Source organism: Cricetulus griseus, chromosome 2 (genome assembly GCF_003668045.3).
Source record: "Cricetulus griseus strain 17A/GY chromosome 2, alternate assembly CriGri-PICRH-1.0, whole genome shotgun sequence".
NCBI lineage: Eukaryota > Metazoa > Chordata > Mammalia > Rodentia > Cricetidae > Cricetulus > Cricetulus griseus.
The window spans coordinates 403179396-403200452 of record NC_048595.1 but is presented as its reverse complement, the minus strand read 5'-3'; the positions used below and the strand labels follow the sequence as shown (position 1 = coordinate 403200452).

Genomic DNA, 21057 nt, shown 5'->3' with positions numbered 1-21057 from the left:
CTTAGTAAGAAAATGGTCATAGTAGCTATCAGTCATTTGAATAACCATAATGAAATCATGATGCCATCTATTATGGTTACACTGTATAAATGTCCAGAGGACTCACTCGCCTCCCCCCAAAAAAGGAGATTTGGGACAAATCTGTTTTTTGTTTGTTTGTTTGTTTGTTTGTTTAGGCTTGCACAGTAGGTTTGCCAAACTAATGAACATGTCACCAAGAATGCAAACAAATGCAGAATAAAAGTTTGTCACTGTTAGACTCATTCCATGGCCACTTCACCATGCTGAGCCATGAGTTCCTTTACAGTGTCCCCTAACTGTGAGAGTGTTTGGAAACTCTCTACCACAGTCTAGGTTTTCCTTCCCGACTCTGTTTAGAGGCATGGGTAAGTTTTCTCAGGCTGCCATAAGAAGGTAGCTGGGTGGCTTAAAGAGCAGGCATTCACTTCTCAGTTCTGGGGCCTGGAGACCCATGGTTGTGTTTGGTGACAACTCTCTTACTAGCTTGGAGGTGGCTGCCATACCTATTTATAGTCTCCTTACATTCCAGGGAATGTGGCAGGGAAAGAAGGGGGCAGGAGGAAGAGATAGGGAAGAGAAGGGAAGGGTGAAAATGGGCAGAAATGTAAGAGGATGAGAAGGGAAGGAAGGTGGACAGAGAGTGGAGGGAGAGAAGAGAGAGGGAGGCAGGGAGGGAACCAATAAATGTGGAAAACGAGCACAAGCTCCCGCTACCATATCTGATAAGCATTAATCCCGTACTCTCATGACCTCACCTAAGCCTAACAACCTGGCAGAGGCTTCATCTCCAGACACCATCCCATTGATAGATCGAGTGTCAGCAGGTAAGTTCAGGGGAGGACACACTTGAGTCCACAGCAGCACAACTCTGCATCAGGAAGGTGCCTGAAATTGAAGTTGTACCAGACATTGCTCAGTCCAAGAAGAAAAGAAAGTGACTAAGAAAGGGTTACATAAAAGAACAAAATTCCTGCCATGCTAACTTGTAAATTGAGAGCTGCAAATGAGGCTTTGAAGCCTAATGGTTTTCAGGCATGTGTAACCAACAGTCCACCAGCCACACACACCCAGGGTCACTAGAATGCCTCAACACCAAGTCAGAAAGCCACAGACTTACTGAGAGTGTTATGAGGTTTCTTCACAAGTTTTTCTTATATAATTTAATTGTGAAGTTCTTCAACATAGATGAGAAGGTGCTATCACAAAGTCAAAGACTGGAGACACACACATATTGTACATCTATTGGTTGCAAGTTGTGCCACCATGGGTCTTTAACCATGATAATTCTTGTCTTAAAAAGGACATCTACCTCAAGGGACTTTTGGGATTAAGTAAGAGAAAGCTAGTAATGCATTTAGCACATGTTTCTGCAAAGCACTTTATATGTATTAAGCACACAAATGGTAGTATAAGCACCATTATTCTTATAGATTTAACCTATAGTTATATTGTATTGCAATGAGAGATTGATTCTTACTATATTTTTATATTTTACTTATGTTCTGGATTATAAAGCAATTCAAAAATCTTGATGCTGTTAAAAACAAAACAAAAAACTTTCAACTGAATTAAGAGAACATGAAGTATCAACTTGTAGTTCACTAAAAAAAGAAAACTTCAGAATTTTTCTGAAATTCAAAGAATGTAGTAAAATGAACCTTGCTAGAAGTATGGCAACATAAATACACAAAACTATCAACCAAGTAATTGTTTTCTAAAAATCAAGAAAAGGAGCTGGAGAGATGGGCACATGAGCATGAGTTCAGATCCCTGGTACCCATGTAAATGCCAAGAATGGTCTGTGCATCTGTAATTCTAGAGCACAGGGCTAGATAGAGACGAGAGAACCCTTGATGCTCACTGGCCAGTCATTCAGTCAATCGGTGAGTATTGGGATCAGTGAGAGACCCTGATTCAAAATATAAGATGGAGAGAAACAGTAGAAGACATCAGAAGTCAACCCCTGGTCTCCAAATGCACACTGGCACACATGCACACACACACACACACACACACACACACACACACACACACACACACACACACGCATGCCCAGACACAGACCTATACACCAACATGTACACATATATACTGGCCCCCATAAACATTTTTTTTAAAAAAAGAAAAGTAAGTTTGTCACCCCTGCTCAAATTTAACTCCTTTTAGAAGAGCATTATTACTGTTATTGAGACACTCTGGCCTTGTAGGACTCCAGCCCACTTTGCGGACTTCCTGTTCTTTACCACCCTCAAAGCCATTCACACTCCTGGATTTTCTTCTGTCCCCTAAATCTTCATGTACAGAACTCAGTTCAATTGTCATTTCTTTGGAGAAAGCTCCCCATCTACCCACAATAAAGCCATTTCCCTCCCTTTGCTTCACGCTGCTTTATTTTGCTTTATGTCACACATCATCAGATTAAAATAATATGCTTATTCTTTATTGCCCACCTTAAGAGAACATTAGTCCCATGAAGCCTGTTTGTCTGTCTTATTATACACTGCACATATGCCCACAGCTAAGAAATTGCCTTACAGAGACTGTGTGTTTAATAAATATTTGCTCAATAAGTGAACTTATAACAATAATGATACTGTTTTACTTTCCTAGCTGAGCCTTAGCAAATGTTATGCATTATCTTACTGGCTCTCAAAAATGCAATAAAGTTAGGTACAGCTGTTGCCCCAGTTTCACCAACAAAGAACTTGAAACTTCACAAAACAAGAAAATTAAAAGCAAATGTGATGCCTGCCATGCTATCTGACAACCTAGGGCTTAAGGGTGGCAGCCTAAGCTGATTTGTTTTACTCTTTCTTGGTCTCCTAAATGGAATGAAATGCCTGTTCATGGTGGCAACCCAGGACTATGGCCCAGTACAATACCAATGAGCACTCTGAACCTCTAGGGAAATCACAAAACACAGTAGCATGATCCAAAGACCTGAAACCCAGGGGAATGTAATCATATGTTCATCTTCCATTGATAATGCCAGAGCTTCATTCTCTATGCTCCTTCCAAAGAAAAGCAAAGATCTACTTACCTTTTATAGACTCTTGCAAGCATGTTTTCAATAGAAAGATAACAAAGAATAGCTCTTAACGTCTCAGAAATAAGAGTGGAATGTTTTTTTTTTTTCTCTTTAAGTTAGAAAGGCTGTAGAGAGGTGCTACAAAATAACCTTCTAGAGAATTTCTTCTGAGTTACATAATTGAAGCTCACTAAATATTTCCATAGATATGTGAAAATATAATTATCTAAATGTCTTGGGCTTTTGGTTGGTCTAATAAAAAAGGCAGTAAGTTGACACTGAATGAATGGAGATACCCCAACAGACACTGTATAGTGATTGGTGGAGTAATAATGCATGGATGTCAGTTGGCTTTTTCAGATCCTCATTGTGAGTTTGACCCCCTCCTTCCTGCTCTGCCTCACCCCTGTGCTAGAGACCAAACCCAGGTCCTCACACGTTCTAAATGGCTCCATTATAGCTCCAGCCCCCCTTTATAAATAAGTACTATTATTACTACCCAAATCAGAATTGTTGGACACAGTAGAACATGAATTGTTAATTATTATAAATATGACTAGATCTCATTGGTAAACAAAAGGAAATAGAACCATAGGCTATGATAATTATATAAAGCACATTTTTAATCATTTATGCTTATGGTATTTAGGGAAAACACATAGCCATTAACATAGCAAGCCTAAAAACTTCTTAGTGGTTATATGATATATTTGGATGGCTATGTTTCTTTAAAAGACAGCTATAATGACTTAGACACACACATATATTTAGGTCTTAAATGATAGGATGGTTGTATCAATCCACTATAAGAAGACAAGAGATTCAAAATAAATAGGAAATGCAAACAAAAGAAAATGCAGAAAACACTGAGCCCAAGCAATGGAAACTTACGACGTGTTTCCCTCTTTCCTTAGAAAGGACACTGTCATACAGCATGGGTTTTCTCTGCTCCTTTTTTATGTCTTGTCAAAAAAAATCCAAATCTCAAAGAAGGCATTCTCTCCTAATTCAATATTTTTTAAATATATTGGTATACCCAAAAGATGTTTCATTTTTAATATTTATTGTTAAACCCTTCATAAATGTATGAAAGCACATATCATTCAGACATTTACCCATTTAATTTTGTATTTTGAGAGCCTTCTATGCTGACATATTTAGTCTATTTAACTCTTGCATGCAAGTCCTTATGACTTCACTGTTTGGAATGTCACTTTTCTGTTTTTCACTGTAGGGAAAGTACAGTAAACATATATACATGATTACATGTTTCTTTTGCATATGGGTAAACATTCCCTTTATCTTAAGATGTAATTTTTAGGCCACTGGGAACGTCACTTAAGATTACCACAGAGCATTCTATCCAACAGAAGCAAGGCAAGAAGCACCTACTGTGTCCAATCCTGCAGCTTCACTTGTCACCGTCCTCTCAAGTTCCTGAAATGCTAGTCCATAGAAAGGTAGTTTTAACCAATCGACAGCAATCATATCACTCATAGAATCTGCCATAGAGGCAGCTCACCAGGGTCTGACTTTGAAAGAAAAGTTGGGAATGACAATGATATTTCTAAAACTGAGAGGGGAATGGGGATGTATTCCACTTATAAAGAAGCCCGTGATCCACAGAGCAGGAATTCCACACTGACCAAAGACAGACAATCTGTAGCAGCTGGGACATTAATGATACTGGAACTGCACAGCTGGGAATAGGTGCTGGGGGACATCAGGGAGTCATTACTTGATTCCTGGGATCAAAGTGTCCCTGGCTCTTCAGCATCAATGGCTGTTTCTAAGGTTGAGCTGCATTGTTAAACAACAGAGTACCTTGGAAGACTGTATTGATTCTAATCTTAAAGGAACCAGAATTTCGAGGGTCCAGGTATAGGAAGCAGGGATTTTAGGGCGTGGGGAGATGGTGACTCCCATTACCTTGCTGGCTTATGGGAGCCACTAAGGAAGTTCATATACCTTTACTCCCTTTGCCAAGAGACCCATGTTTAACACAGTCCTGTTAGAAACCAAACAAAACTCCACCCCTCACCCCCACTCGTGTGTGTGTGTGTGTGTGTGTGTGTGTGTGTGTGTGTGTGTGTGTGTGTGTGACTTACAGACACATAAAAATTAACAGGGTATTTTTACTTATAAAGTATTAACATATTAGTGCAATTGGGTGTGTCTGAGATGGAATTATTAGTAGGTTAATAAAAAGGACCATTGAGTGGAGCCAATAGAGCTTTTCTAATTAGAAAACCCAAGGTTAGTGACTTCAGGTCTTTCGTTTTGTTTTATCTGAGCAGCTGGGAGAGAATGGGAAGCAGGTCCGGACAGGGCCATCACCAGTGGGTCTTGTTTGTTAGCTGTGCAAATGGGAGAGTTTTGAGATGAAAATAAGAACAACACTTGTCTACATTTTTCTCTCCAAGCTCAATTAGTACATGAAGCCACATAAACCCCCTTTTGTAAGTATATTCCACATGATAGGCCTCAAAAAGGAGAGAAAATACAAAGCAAATTGTTTATATTCTCTTTAGTGCCATTTCTCTCTCTCTCTCTCTCTCTCTCTCTCTCTCTCTCTCTCTCTCTCTCTCTCTCTCTGTGTGTGTGTGTGTGTGTGTGTGTGTGTGTGTGTGTGTGTGTGTGTGTGTGTGCACATGCATACTTGAATGTAGGTCAGAGGACACCCTCTGCTGCTGGTCTTTGGTTGCTGTCCAGTTTCTTTGCGATAGACTCTCATGGGTCTGGATCCTACCGATTAGGCTAGGCTTGCTGGCGAGTGACATATAGTCTCCCTAGTACTGGGATTACAAGTGGAAGGGAGTGCTATCACTCCTAATGTTGTGTTTTGAACTGAGGTATTAACTCAGGTCATGCTCTCAAGGCAAGCATTTTACCAATCAAGCTATCTACCTGGTTCCCTTGGTGCCATTTCTTACGGCCTTGTGAAATAAGCATCCAACTCTGCATTGCCTTTCATACAGAATAATTGTAACTATAGTTATTATTATTTTGTGGGGGTTGATTTCTATTTTTTCAATTCCTTTCCAATTCAGCTTTCAAAAGAAATCAATACCCACACATACAGGAAAAGCATCTTAAGAGTTATTTCAAGTTTAGAATATTATTACTAAACTGTAAGGAGTCTCAAAAATAGAAAAATTTGTGATTAGGAACTGAAAGGGAGTAATCTGGTTTTTATATCCTTTGAAAGAGCATCTCTGCAAAGAAATAAATCTTTATATTGTATCTCAGCCACCAGGCTGACCTATTAACAAAAGTGCACTTGGAACTGAACTATTCATAGCTCAGAACAAAAGGCCACTGTTTCAAGAAGGAAAACGAGCCCAGGGTTTTCAGTTAGCTTTGTTTTCTCTTCCATCTTCAGCAGCTGGGTTGGTTGAGGCAACTCAGAGGTTTAAAGAGAGCAGAACTGGCTTGCCACACTTCTGCAAGGTTGTGACTGTAGCTCCAGACCCTAGGGTGGCAGCAGGGTGTGCACTGGACAAGAGTAAAGACTGTCCATGCTCACTGCTAAGACAATCATGGTGGAGACAGACTCAAGAAGCAATGAAAGAAGATAGACAGAAAGAAAGAAAAGTAAAAAGCCGGGAGGCAAAAGGTAGATAAAGAAAAGCAGGTTAAGTTAAAACAGCTGGTCAGAAACAAGCCTAAGCTAGGCCAAGCATTCATAACTAATAATGAGTCTCTGTGTCATGATTTGGGAGCTAGTTGGTTACCCAAAAAGAAAAAGTCTGGTACACAGTTAGGTAAGGCGTTGACAAAGGATGGAAGCCAAGGCAGGCTCTAAGGCCAAATCTACAGAGCAGAAGTCTTTAAATCAGGGATTTGAACTATTTTATCTCTAAATCTATTTCATCCTAGCATGTGAGCTAATTTATCTAAATCTAGTATGAAAGGAGGAAACAATAATGTCACTGACATCCACTATTTGATTTTAAACATTTAATAGATTTATTTGACTGATGAACCCGTTTTAAGAATTAGATTATAACTTCACATTCCCCTCCCTGTGCTGGCACTTCACCACAAATTTTCATGGCCTAAATGACAAATGTGACAAGCAAACACAAAAGCGAATTATGGGGAATGGAGGCTTCTAGGGTGGTAGTGTCCTTTACACAGAGGGCAAAGAACATGGCCATTTTGACTACAGTCCACCTTCCTCAGATCTTGGGAGGAAACCCCTAATCCCTGCAACAGAACACTCATCCACTTCAAAGTCTCGGCACTTATGCTTACATCACGGTGAGACTGAGGCTAGACTATAAGCATGCCTTCTGTGTGATGATGATGAACAGTCAACTACACAGACTGCTCTGGCCAAGAAAGCAGAGCATCGCTTCACCATTGCTAAGTTAGTATACTTCATTTCACTAACTAGAACACATCCAATTACCAAAGGCAAAAGTACTTTATCGTTTGAGAGTAATTAACTTTAACTAGACTAGACTGATCTCTAAGATCATCTCATGATTTATAAAAATTACAAATTATGGGCTGGGAGATAGTTCAGTAGGTAATATGCTTGCTGAGTTTGATCCACAAAACCCACATAAGGTGTGATGGCATGTACTTGTAACCCTGGTGCTGGAGACGGGGAGATAGGCAGCACCCTGGGGCTCATAGTCAGCCAGTCTAGCCTACTGGCAAGGTCTAGGTTAGTAAAAGAACCTATCTTCCCCATAAGGTGAATGGCATTTGAGGAAGGAGATTCCAAGTTATTCTCTACATACCTGTGCATACACACCAGCAAACACAAACACAGGCATGTACATGCAATGTACATATAGCGCACGCTCTCGCGTGCACACACACACACACACACACACACAATACAAAGGCTATGTCAGTCACTGCTATACCAGTTCAATATAATTCCATTTCGTCTGGCAATCCACAGTCACCATGAATTGGTAGGAAAAGAAAATCTTGATTTGACGGAGATGTCTGAGGAGGATTCAAGCTGTTTCAGAAACTCTGTCCACTTTGACTTGGCTGACTCCTTGATCTGCACACTATTGATATTATATTTCTATCTGCATTTTTATTAGAGCCAATGGGTCATGCAGTTAGGAGAAACTTATCAAAAGATGGTCAAATAAATGATTAAAAATTAGCTGAACTCCTTGAATGTAGCAGTCACTGCAATGAGAAACTGCCATGTTCCATCTAGCCTTCACAAAACATTCTCAACAGACAGACACTAACTCCATGCTCATTGGTAGAGGACACAACAGATACAAAAACTCCCTAACTTGCCAAATATTGTCAGGGTCAAGTGGCAACTCCAGGCTGAACTGGATCTGACTCAGCTTGTACTAGCATCTGCTATGAATTGACCTTTCATAAACAAGGCCACTGGCTTTCAGAGTGGCATTGGAGGATGCTGAAAGGTCAACTCCTTCTGAAGCCAGATGAGGAAACAAGCTACATAAAGTCCACAGCACATTCCCAAACATATTCTCAGCATACAGGTACTTACTGGAAGCCTGAAGTCACAGACCAACATTTCACACCATCAGAAACTTGTAATGCTGTCTTGGAATGAACTGTGATTGATTTTCCACAGCCCACTGCTTTTTGTAGCCCAGAAGACATCTTTAGTGATCTTATCTATGTATATGGTTTAAAGTGTCCCAAATCTGCAAGCCTGGGATTGCAGTAGTCAATTTTGTGCTGGACATCCCCCTGTAGCAGATTCTAACTTCAAATTAAGCCCAACACTAAATTCATATCATTAGGTATCACCTTTTCCTCAACTCTCTCTCTCTTTTCTGAATTTCCTATTGCAGAGCTACCACACCCTACCTGGACACATCAGGGTCTGTAACCTCCTACTTACTGATCCAGTCCATAAGCTCCACCTTCACAAAGTGTGCCTCTCAATTTCTGCTGCTATTTCTGCAGTTCACACAGTTACTGCCTCTCACATAGACTCTTTAAGAATTGTCTCAACAGGCTCTTGGCTTCAGAGTTAGCTGAAAGCCACATAAGTCAGTGGTCAGCCCATGTGAAAACTGAGACCTTGCTTGCCTTCAACCCTGCTGTGATTCCTGTCTGCCTCAAAGAAAGTTCACATTGCTCATGGCAGCATCAGTTTGACCTTTAATAGCCTCTGTCTTTCCCAGTCCATTTAGCACACATCCTGGCATCCAATTAATCAGATTCTCAAGGCCTGGTAATTATTCAACTAAATTGCACAATTACACTGATTATTTTAAATACTACATAGTAATACTTGATCCTCCAGAGCAAATCAACACAATTTCAATCTTAATTATGTCTTTTAAAACATCTTACTGTGATCAAATAGTTTAATCTTGGGGAGGTGACATGCACATGCAACTGTGTGTGTGGAGGGCAGAGGACAATTTCTAGGAACCGCTTCTCCCCTAAAATAGGAGTTCAGGTGCTTGAACTTGGGTTGTCAGGTTTGGTGGCAGACACTTGCCTGCTGAGCCATCTTCTGAACCCACAAGTTTTTTGTCTTTGTTTTTAAAGCACTTCTCCTTTAAATTAGAAGAGAAGTGGAAGTTGTTTAAGGTCCACAGCTGTCTTGCTTTTTAATCAGAAGCGAGTTAGTTAGGCAGTGGCACACATCTTTAAACCCAGCACTCAGGAGGCAGAGGCACCAGATCTCTGTGAGTCTGAGGTCAGCCTGGTGTACATACAGAGTTCCAGGCCAGCCAGGGCTATACAGTGAAGCCTTGTTGGGTGGGGAAAAAAATAGGAAGTTTGTTGACTTTCATTCTATTTTGTCACCAGAGTTCTACCTGGACAGTGAAACTGCTGTTTGAGTTAGCATCTAATCCTGGTAACCGGCAATAATCTGTCTTAATCCCAGTACTTAGGGAGCTAAAGGAAGAAAATGGAGAAGCCTGAAAACAACGTGGCTTCTTCGAGCAGCCTCTACATGGCCAGGCAAAGTAGGGAAGGAAATGGCCCATGCATCAGATGGCCAGGTCAGACACAGAAGCACGAGAACTCTTGAATTGAAAAGACCCCTAGGGCTCAGAGGACAACAGTGAGATGACTCAGTACAGGACAAGTTTCTACCAATTACTACAAGCATGTCTGACAAGTACTGCGGGCTAGGAGAGGACCACCAGGAAGGATTAAGAAACAGTCTCCAAAGGTTTTACTACCACGCTGCATAAGGTGGGAAGGCAGGAAAATGTCCCGATCTTTCCTGGTCTCCCTGTCATCCATGCATCCCACTAACCCAGCATTTCTTAACCTTGGCCACACAGGAAAACCCTCTAGGGACTTTGGAAAGTATACACACGAGAGCTCAATGCCACTGATACCGGTGTAGTCTGGGTACAGGGAGCTCTAAATGCCCTCTTGGTGAGTCTGCTGGTGGAGAACCAATACATAACTGAACTACGCAGAAGGCAGGGTACTAGATCCCAGGAAGCATTGCCTGGGAAATCAGTGCCCCTCAGAGGGAGCAGGTCCAGGAGCAAGAAATGGAACAAAGAGATGGGTAGAAACAAGGGAAAATATGAGAAGCAAACAAACATCTAGACTCACACACAGAGAGGTCATGTCTCTTCTATTGTTCCTACAATGAGCACAATACACTGTATGTCCTTTCCAGTGTCCCCAGCCAGGTGCAGCCTTGCACTTTCCCACCTGTCCTGGGTCTTTGTGTAGTGTTCCCTTCAGGAAGTCTGGAACTCCATAAGTGATGAACAGACATTGAGTAACAATGGTTTATAAATTTACAATGATAAACTGATTTTTTTGGTCATCAATGTTCAAATATTCATCAAGGTAACATTCTCTTAAGATGTGTTATAGCTCCAGTAAACCTTCCTTACATAAGCGGATTAGAAACATGCTCACAGTAAATTCCAAAGTCTTATGATTTTGGATAAAAAAAAAAAAACCTGACTTTTTAGTGCAAATATTAAGAGTCATCCTTTTTGCCTAACAGTTACCTTTCAAGAAGGATGAAATCCAAGGTCACAGAAATTATTTATTCTGTGCCTGTGTGCATGTTAGACTGTTGAATTTTCCCTTGAAGCACTGTGCACAATTGTGGAACTGTTTAATTATTAAGTGGTTCAAAAGTAGGTAGTGTTTAAAAAAATACTTTTTTGTGTGACTTCTCCTTTATTATGAAACTATATAAATAATTTGTGAAAACAAGGAACTAGTGAGACAGATGAGCCGGTGGTGAATACTTGCCTTGCAAGCATGAGGACCTGTATCCCATCCCCAGAACCTAGTGAAAAATCATGTGCTTGTAATTCTAGAAATGGGGAGGCAAACACAGTTAGATCCCTGGGCTCTCTGGTCAACCACTCTAATTAGTGAATTTCAGGCCAGAGACACGCCCTATTTTAAGAAAAACAGGGTGATGCAGGCATGGTAGCATACTCCTATGATCCTAGCACTCAGGAGGGAGAGACCGGTAGATTTATGTGAGTTTGAGGCTAGCCTGGTCTACATAAAGAGTTCCAGGCCAGCTTCACAGTGAGATCTTTTGCCCCCACCACCCAAAAAAAGGTAAAGAGGAAAACAAAGAAAAAGAAAAACAATGTAGATGTCAGCTAAAATAGTCTTCATCTGTATGCATACACACTTACATATAGACCACATACACACAAAAAATTATGAAAACACAGTTGAAATTATGTTAGGTATTTTTGAATTTTTACAACAGTAGTGTTAACTCCAAAAACTCCCAATAGGAACCAAACAAGTACAAAATGCACAGAAATATACCAGGAACATAGATTTATGATTCTATATTAAGTCTTGGAGAGATCATTTCCTAGGCTTTTTCATGGATGATATTTTCAATGGGAAGTTGAAGTGGTCATCCCCACATATTTCAAGTCCCACATCTGGGTTCTCACCATCATGACCAACAGAAACAGCCCTGTCTCTGAGGCCTAGTGTGAATTTTTCATCAGTAATGTGTTTTGTGTACTTGGGTTTGATGTGTGTGGGTGTGTGAACAACGTTCATGTTTGTGGATATACAGGTCAGAGGACAGCCTTAGGTGCATGTCCATCATCCACCTGGTTTGAGACAGGGTCTCTGTTGTTTCTATGCTGCACACTCCAGGCCAGATGGCCTGTCATTCCAAGGATCATTCTCTCTTCCCCTCCTCCCATCTCCCTGTAAGAGTGCTGGGATTACAGACACACGACAGCATCCAGAATACTTGTGGGTTCTAGGAATTCAAACTGGTGCTTGCATGGAAAGCACTTTTACTGTTGTGTGATATTTTGATTACATTCTGACAATAAAGTTTGCTTTGAATCAGAGGGTAGAGCTGGCTACTAGCTGACCAAAATTAACCATAGATGTTTTTGGAGGACTGAGGACAGATAGAGAGACAGGAAGCAGTAGGGCAGGGCTTAAAGAGGGTCTTGGCCTTTTGGATAAAGGAATAACAAGAGGTCACAGGTTGTTTTTCCGCTGTTTCTCTGATCATTCGGGTTCTTTTGTTTTGTTTTTTCAAGACAGGGTTTCTCTGTGTAGCTTTGTAGACCAGGCTGGCCTCAGAGATCTGCCTGCCTCTGCCTCCTGAGTGCTGGGATTAAAGGTGTGCACCACCACCACACTGCTCGTTCAGGTTCTTATTCCGTACTTGACTCCCAAGTTTTTATTGATAAAGAATAATTAGATAAATGTACCATTTACACACTGAGCTATCCCTCAAGACTCTAATTAATATTTTAATGGATAGAATTTAAAAACAAAATGGGGGAATGACTTCATATAAACGGAATCCTCAAAGCTCTTGAGAGATACTACTACCCTTTATGAGCCATCTTCTTTACCTCATTAAGCAAGAAAAGGAAGATGTTCTCTGTACATAAAACCATAAAATTGTGCCGGGCAGTGGTGGCGCACTTTAATCCCAGCACTTGGGAGTCAGAGGCAGGCAGATCTCTGTGAGTTCGAGACCAGCCTGGTCTACAAGAGCTAGTTCCAGGACAGCCTCCAAAGCCACAGAGAAACCCTGTCTCAAAAAAACCAAAAACAAAACAAAACAACAACAACAACAACAACAAAACAATAAAATTAAGGTTATGTGAATTCTAAGCTTCTAAGTAGTTACTAACACTCCTTAGAAAGGGAGAATACAAGCATAAGTTCATTTAATTACCAGAAATAGTAGTGAAATGACTAGGGGTTTTGTTATAGGAGTATGTATCTAAGGCCTGGGATGATAGCTCAGTAGTAAAGTGCCTACCCTGCAAGCATGGGGCCCTGGGTTCAATCCCCAATACTAGAAAATAAACAAACAAATTACTCTAAAAAGAATATATATATATATATATATATATATATATATATATCATATAGGCAGAAGGGAAATGTATTTTTCTAGGTGTAAGAAGGGTCTAGTATAACTATTTGGAAATGTATGTATGCTTTACACTGTTTTCAACTACATTACTGGCTGATTCTGTTTGGGAATTCCACTCATTGTTGACAGCCAACTAGAAATGCCTTAGGAATAAAATGCTGATTCAAGAGATACTTTGAGAGTGAGGCCCACTCCCACATCCAGGCTGCAGAGAACAGATTCATCAAGAGCAATATGTTAGGCATGGCTTGCACACAATAGAGAGGTGGTCTCATCCCAATATTTAAGTTCTTTTCTGAATGTTTCTGCTACTTAAGCCACAGAGACTCTAGGACTGGGAGCCGTCTTCACAGTGCCTGACTTTTAGTGACAATAAAAAGTCAAAGACATGAGAAAGAAAAGGAGCAGGACGAATAGCCAAAACAACATTGTACAATAAAGAAACTTCTGGAGGCATCACCATCCCTGACTTCAAGCTCTTCTAAAGAGCTATAATAATGAAGACAGCTTGGTGTTGGCTCAAAAACAGATAGACCAATGGAATTGAATTGAAGACCCTGATATTAATGCATACACCTGTGAACAAATGATCTTTGACAAAGAAGCCAAAATTATACAATGGAAAAAGAAAGCATCTTCAACAAATGGTGCTGGCATAACTGGATGCTGAAATGTAGAAGACTGCAGATAGATCCATTATCTACCACCATGCATAAAACTTAAGTCAAATAGATCAAACACCTCAACATAAATTCAGCCACTCTGAACCTCTTAGAAGAGAAAGTGGGAAGTACCCTTGAATGCACTGGCACAGGAGACGACTTCCTGAACATAACACCAGTAGCACAGACACTGAGATGAACAATTAATAAATGGGACTTCCTGAAACGGAGAAGCTTCTGTAAGGCAAAGGACATAGTCAACAAGACAAAACGGCAGCCTGCAGAATAGGAAAAGATCTGACAGAGGGATGTTCTCCAAAATATATAAAGAACTCAAAAAGCTAGTCACCAAAACACCAAATAATCCAATTTAAAAATGGGGTGCAGGTCTAAATAGAGAATTCTCAATCAAGGAATCACAAATGACCAAAAGACACTTAAGAAATTTCTCAAAAAAAAAAAATTGCTCAACATCCTTAGCAATCAGGGAAATGCAAATCAAAACAACTTTGAGATACCATCTTACACCTGTCAGAATGTCTAAAATCAAAAACTCCAATGACAAGTCTATGCTGGAGAAGATGTGGAGAAAGGGAAACACTCCTCCATTGCTGGTGGGAATGCCAACTTGTATGGTCACTTTGGAAAACAGTATGGCGGTTTCGCAGGAAAATAGGAATCAGTCTACCTCAAGATCCAGCAATTCCACTCTTAGGCATATACCCAAAGGATGCACATTCATACCACAAGGACATCAGTTCAACTATGTTCATAGATAGCATCATTATTTGTAATAGCCAGAACCTGGAAGCTACCTAGATGCCCCTCAACTGAAGAATGGATAAAGAAAATGTGGTACATTTACACATTGGAGTACTACTCAGAGGGGGAAAAATCAGTGAAATCTTGAAATTCACAGGCAACTGGATGGGACTTTAAGAAACCATCCTGAGTGATGTAACCCAGCATACAAAGACAAACATGGTATGTACTCACTTATAAGTGGATATTAGACATAGGGCAAAGGATAACCAGCCTAAAATCCACAATCCCAGAGACGTTAGGAAACAAGGAAGACCCTAAGAGAGACATACAAGGACTCCCCCGAGAAGGGGAAAGAGACAAGATCTCCTGAGTAAATTGGGAGGAGGAAGGGAAGAGGGAGTTAGGAGAAAGAGGAGGAGAGAAGGTCATAGGGAAGGAGAACAGGGGGGATCAGAGAGGTCAAGTTGGGGGAAAAACAGAGGAGAGCAAGGAAAGAGATATGGTAATAGTGGGAGCCATTATGTGAAGGCATAGGCATAATGATTCACTAGACCCAAAATAAATGATAAGTGGGTGTTTATTGGGGTACACTTACACAGATAATATTAAAGAACTGAGGCAGCGCTTCTCTGCCCTTCCTATTGGATCGGCTGACCCAGGAAAAAAGAAAGCCAAAACGAAGCCACACTTCAAGCTTCCCTCTTTCTGCTTTTGTCCACCTGAAGCCATGCCCAAAGGGGTATGGCCACCATTACAAGTTCACCAGCAAGACCACTACAGTTATAGGCTGAATGAGAAACCTGGCACTAGGGAAATTACCAGGAATCCACAAGGATGGCCCCAACTAAGAATCTAAGCAATAATGAAGAGGCTACCTTAGATGCCCTTCCCCTAAGATATTGATGACTAAATGCCATCCTAGAGCCTTCATCCAGTAGCTGATGGAAGCAGAAGCAGAGATTCACAGCTAAGCACTGAGCTGAATTTCTGGAAGACTGATGAGCAAAGGGGTCAAGACCATGCTGGGGAAACCCAAAGAAACAGCTGACCTGAGCAAGTGGGAGCTCACAGACCCCAGACTGACAGCTGGGGAACCTGCATAAGACCAAACCAGGTCCCCTAAACATGGGTGTCAGCTGGGGATCTTGGGCAGTCTATGGGACCTCTGGCAGTGGAACCTGTTTTTAACCCTAGAGCATGAACTGGCTTTCTGGAGCACATTCAGGATACTCTCTCAGCCTAGATACAGGGGGAGCGTCCTGGTCCTGCCCCAAATGATGTGACAGACTCTGATGATCCCCCATGGGAGGTCTCACTCTCCCTGAGGAATGGGATGGGGAGATGGTGGGGGGGATGGGAGGATGGGAGTGAGAGGAAACTGGGACTGGTATATAAAATAAGATTGTTTTTAATTCAAATAAAAATTAATTCAAAAAAAAAGGAGCAGGACACAACCTCACAAAGACTACCAAACAGGGAAAAATATTCACAATGACTTGGGGGAAATTAGGTTTCTCACTGAAACTTTAAATTAGAAAATACTTTCTTCAGTTCGAAATGAATAAACATCATTGTTTTCCAAGACTTCCCACTGTCTACTCCTTTGTAACTTCATATTATTTTAATAGCATATTTGATATTGCATTTTGCAGTATTTTCATATTTTGTAATTTCATATTGCAACATCAGATTTGAAGATTATCACAGGCACACAACACATAGGTGTTTTTAGTGAGGTCAATCTAGTAGTTTATGGACAGACCCGTCACACCTTTCAACAGGCTAAGTGTTATGTGTAGCTCAGACCATAATTTTTGAGTAGGGAAGACTATAGAGAGAGGTACTACTATTCAGTCTGCTTTATAGAGATGTTAGTGGTAAGAAGCACTGTACTGCAGAAAAAGTAGCCGTTGTCTATTTCATTTTAACTAAAATAGTAACATAAGAAATTTTAGGAAAAAGGGGGCTCTTTAAATAACATGTCTTTGAGGCACATAAAGCTTGATGTAATTAGGGGGAAATGTTATATAAAAATCTCTTCCATGTAGTATCATGGATTAGAGGGCTATGGTTTGTTTTTATCACAGTTTTATTAAATATTACAGTTGTTTTTCTCTTCTTTTTCCCCCTTTATTTTCCTGGCAGTTCTCAGGATCAACACCTACATTCACAAGGGCTCTATCACCAAACTACATGTCTAGCCCCTAGTCTTCTTTATATGCCATATTCTCTCACTCTATACCAGTAAGTACCTGAGAATATACAAAAGCTGAAGAAAGTCGATCTCTTAAAAAAAAAAAAAAATCCTTTGTAAGTGCCACAGACAACAGGCCCTCGAGGTAAACAGAGTTCACTAAGTTGTTGCTCCCATGGAGCCTGTAGTATGTAGCTGCATAGCCTTTATGTCTTTTCCGGGCAGGGATTGTAGCCTCCCTTTTGTTTCTCTTAGATAATCCAACTAAATCTGGGCGTTGGTTCCTTTTACTTCCGTTTGAAGGAGGAGGAGGAGCAGAAGGCTCCACCCCTACCCTAGCCCCACTTAAGGAGCTAAACAATGAGAAAGTCAATCACCGAGGAGCAGCCAATAGGAAGCACTCTCTTACCTGATGTGGCCAATCAGCTCAATAAGCTTGTGGCTGAAGAAGTAAGCCGTCAACTCAGACACGTGACTCAGGACAGAGCAGACCCCAAAGAGAGTTGTGGTTCCATTCAGATCTTCCAGATGCCAGTAGAGAAAGGTGAACACGAAGCCGTATCCAAAACCCATGAACCAGGCCACAAACAGCACCGAGCCGTACTGCACACTGCACAGCAGCTTGATCAAGTCCCAGAAGTTGAAGGCCTGTGAGTGACTCGCCGCAGTCGGGGTCTCCTCGGAGGACTCCGTGGAGTTGTCCCTTTCCACCTGTGGGATCTCCACCTCTTTCCCTTTACTGTCACTGTTTTTGAAGTGGTTGTAGCGGAACCGGAACTGAGTGGCAACGATCAGGGCCATGGTCATAAGAACTCCAAAGACGATGAAGACGATCTGGTAGTTCCGGTACTCGGGGGGCTTGCACCCCTTCCCATCAATGAGCACGTCTATGTGGGTGTAGTCGATGCCGATGCCCACAGACAGCATGGCCAGGCCCCAGCCCAGGGAACCCCACATGCGCTGCAGCCCATAGCGGTCTCGGTGTTTCCCCAGGTACTGGAGGGTTACTGTATCTACGATCGTGACAGAGGAGGCACTGAAAAATTCCCCTATTATGACAACCACCAAGATAACCAAGAATATCGCCTCAACTTCTTGTTGGTCATAAACGAGGGTGACTTGGTCAGATGGTAAAGATTTGGTGATGGTGACAACGGCAGTGGTTGTCTCTGTGACATTTCCTGCGGGGGTAGGAGTCACTGTGCTTGTGTTTAAAATCAAGTCCGTAACACGGCGGGTAGTTTCCTCTGTCTGGGGCTGGAGCGTGGGTTCACTGGTCAAAGTCAAGGCTGTTGAGAAGAGGGCTGTGTCTGACACATTGGGCTCTGTTTCAGGCAGAAACAGCAGGTTCCTTTTCTCACGTGATTTTGGTGGCGTGGTAAAGAAAGTGATGGAGGAATTCATTGGCAGGATAGTCGCTGGGTGACTTACATTGGTGGGGTGAGCTGTGGGGGGAATCTTTGGTATGCATCTCAAGGTAGCGGGTTTGACAAATCCAATGCCCAGGTTGAACAAAACCCAACACAAAAGTGAAAAGAGGAGGACAATTTTGCCCTTTTTGAAACGATCTGCAACTACACCCCAAAAGGGGGCGCTGCAGAATTCAATGAAGTATCGAATGCCTACCAACAGTCCACTCTGGCTGGGTGACATTCCCAGCTGTTTATAATACACAGGCAGGAGCGGGTAAAGAGAGCCATAGGCAGAATAGAAGAAAAAATAAAACACCTTGGAAATGAGAAGGTCATTGTTTATTTTCACACAATGTTTCTCTATCCAGTCTATTTCCTCCTCGGGAATGGCGGAAGTCTCCGTGGAGGAGGGGGTTTCGTTGGAAGGCGGCTCTGGTTCCCTGCAGATGCCGTTGAAGGGATCAGCAAGCACATATTTCCTCTTCTGCTCTTCTTCATCATCCGTCAGGATAGCAACTTTATCATCTGCAGCCATGGCTTACCACGCCCATCAGGGTCCGGGACCTTCGGAGTCCTGACTGGTGATCTGTAAAGTACCATATAAGACAGTGAGGAAAATCATTAAAACGTCCCCTTGCATAGATGAGGAATTTCAAGCTGCAGCTAAAATCACTACCGGGGAGCAAGTTCTTATCACTTAAAATCCTGGCAAAGGAAAGAAGCTTTAAAATTTTTCTTTTAAATACGAGGATGGAAAAATGGCTCAGTGGTTAAACACACTTTCTGTTCTTAGAGAGGACCCAAGTTCAGTTCTCAGCACCCAGGTCATGTGGCTCACAACCCTTCCAATTGTAACTCCAGCTCCAGGACTCTGCCGCCCTCTTTTGGACTCCATAGACACAGATGACAAATACATACATCTACATATACACCCAGACATATGCACACTAGAGAGACACATACATACACATAAATAAAGATAAAATAAGTCTTTTTTTAAAATTAAGTACCCGTATTGCCATGGATTGGAGCTGGTTGCTGGCAAGGCATCAGGTATGGAAGTAGCCTTGCCATCACCTACACTACACACCATGCTCTCAGGAGTCATTTAGGGATTAATTTAAGAGTTAGAACCAAAACCAGGTAACATCTCTTGAGGGCCACCATATAGCTCTGTGGTAGGGCATTTGACTACTCCATGTGAGGCCTTGGGTTTAGTCTCCAGCAAGATATAAATATAGAAATAGATGTGGATTCACCCGGGTATTGGTGGTGCACGCTTTTAATCCCAGCACTTGGGAGGCAGAGGCAGGCAGATCTCTGTGAGTTCAAGACCAGCCTGGTCTACAGAGCGAGTTCCAGGACAGGCTCCAAAACAATACAGAGAAACCCCATCTCAAAAAAATGAAAGAAAGAAAAGAAAGAAAGGAAGGAAGGAAGGAAGGAAGGAAGGAAGGAAGGAGAGAAAGGAAGAAAGAAAGAAAGAAAGAAAGAAAGAAAGAAAGAAAGAAAGAAAGAAAGAGATGTGGATTCAATCTCTTAGCAGTTTACAAAAGACAAAAAAATCATTTGTTGAGCTCTTCCTACATCGGGCTAAAGACTTTACATGCTTTAATTCACATTCATCACCACATGCTTACTACCTTGTCCACTTTCCAGATAAGAAATGAGGCCTGGCAGAGCCTGGATTTGAGCCTTGTTTTATATAGTCAGTACACATAATCTAATACTGGCATACAGAGACTGCAGCCTACGGGCTGCATGTGTCCTGGATGGCTATGAATTCAACCCAGCACATTTGTAAAAAAACAACATCATGCTGAGGTCTCAAAAGCTTGGACATTTCCAGTAAAATGTGAAATGCCACATGCTCCATAAAAAACTGAAAGAGAAGTCCTATGAAAGACTAGCAATACATTGATAGTATAAATTTATAGGAACCATGCCTCATTCCATCATTTTTTCTTATTCTTATTACAGAAATTACATTTTATTACAGAAATGATTGAGGAGTCAAAAGGTTGTGTTTACATCCAACTTTGTCCCCTCAAGTTGCAGTGTCATAGTCCGATGCTAAAAGGGGTGCTCATTACCATAAATTTCAAATCCTTTAACTTTCTCTAGCAGAAGGAAATCAACTCCACTTGCCAGCCCAAGCAATGATCTTACCTCTTTTTTCCCCCAATATGAATTGACATTCAGAAAAATTCCAGAATCATGCATGTAAAAAAAAAAAAAAAAAAAAAAAAAAACCCTACAAAGATCCTAGACAAGCAATAGAAACATTTTTTAGGACATCATCTCACTATGTAGAACTTGCTCTGGAGACCAAGCTGGAACTCTGGATTAAAGGCACAGGCCATCGTGTGCAGCGCCATCATATGAGGCTAGAATCACAATGGACTGAGACCTGTGTAGTAAGCTGATTTATCTTGTAGCCCCAAAATGAAGTAGCTCGAAGCCACTAACTTCTAACTTGAGAATATTTAGGTTAAAAATGGTTTATAAATTGATGTAAGATTCATGAGTCATTTTAAAATAAATACCCTACTGGCACTTCCTATATTTATAGTATTGGAGAGCATCCCCCGATCTTGTTTCCAACTTTCTAAATATGAAAATGT

At 41.3% G+C, this 21057-nt stretch overlaps 1 protein-coding gene across 3 annotated transcripts in view; it reads right to left on the bottom strand.

The window, feature by feature from the left end:
• Nucleotides 1-21057, bottom strand: part of Mfsd6 (major facilitator superfamily domain containing 6) — a 66034-nt gene that overhangs the window by 27439 nt on the left and 17538 nt on the right. For all 3 annotated transcript variants that reach the window (XM_027396848.2, XM_027396849.2, XM_027396850.2), the window contains one exon: nucleotides 17431-19019. In XM_027396848.2, the coding sequence (XP_027252649.1) occupies nucleotides 17431-18968 (1538 nt within the window). In that variant the 5' untranslated portion in view covers nucleotides 18969-19019. The remainder of the gene's footprint in view (nucleotides 1-17430; nucleotides 19020-21057) is intronic.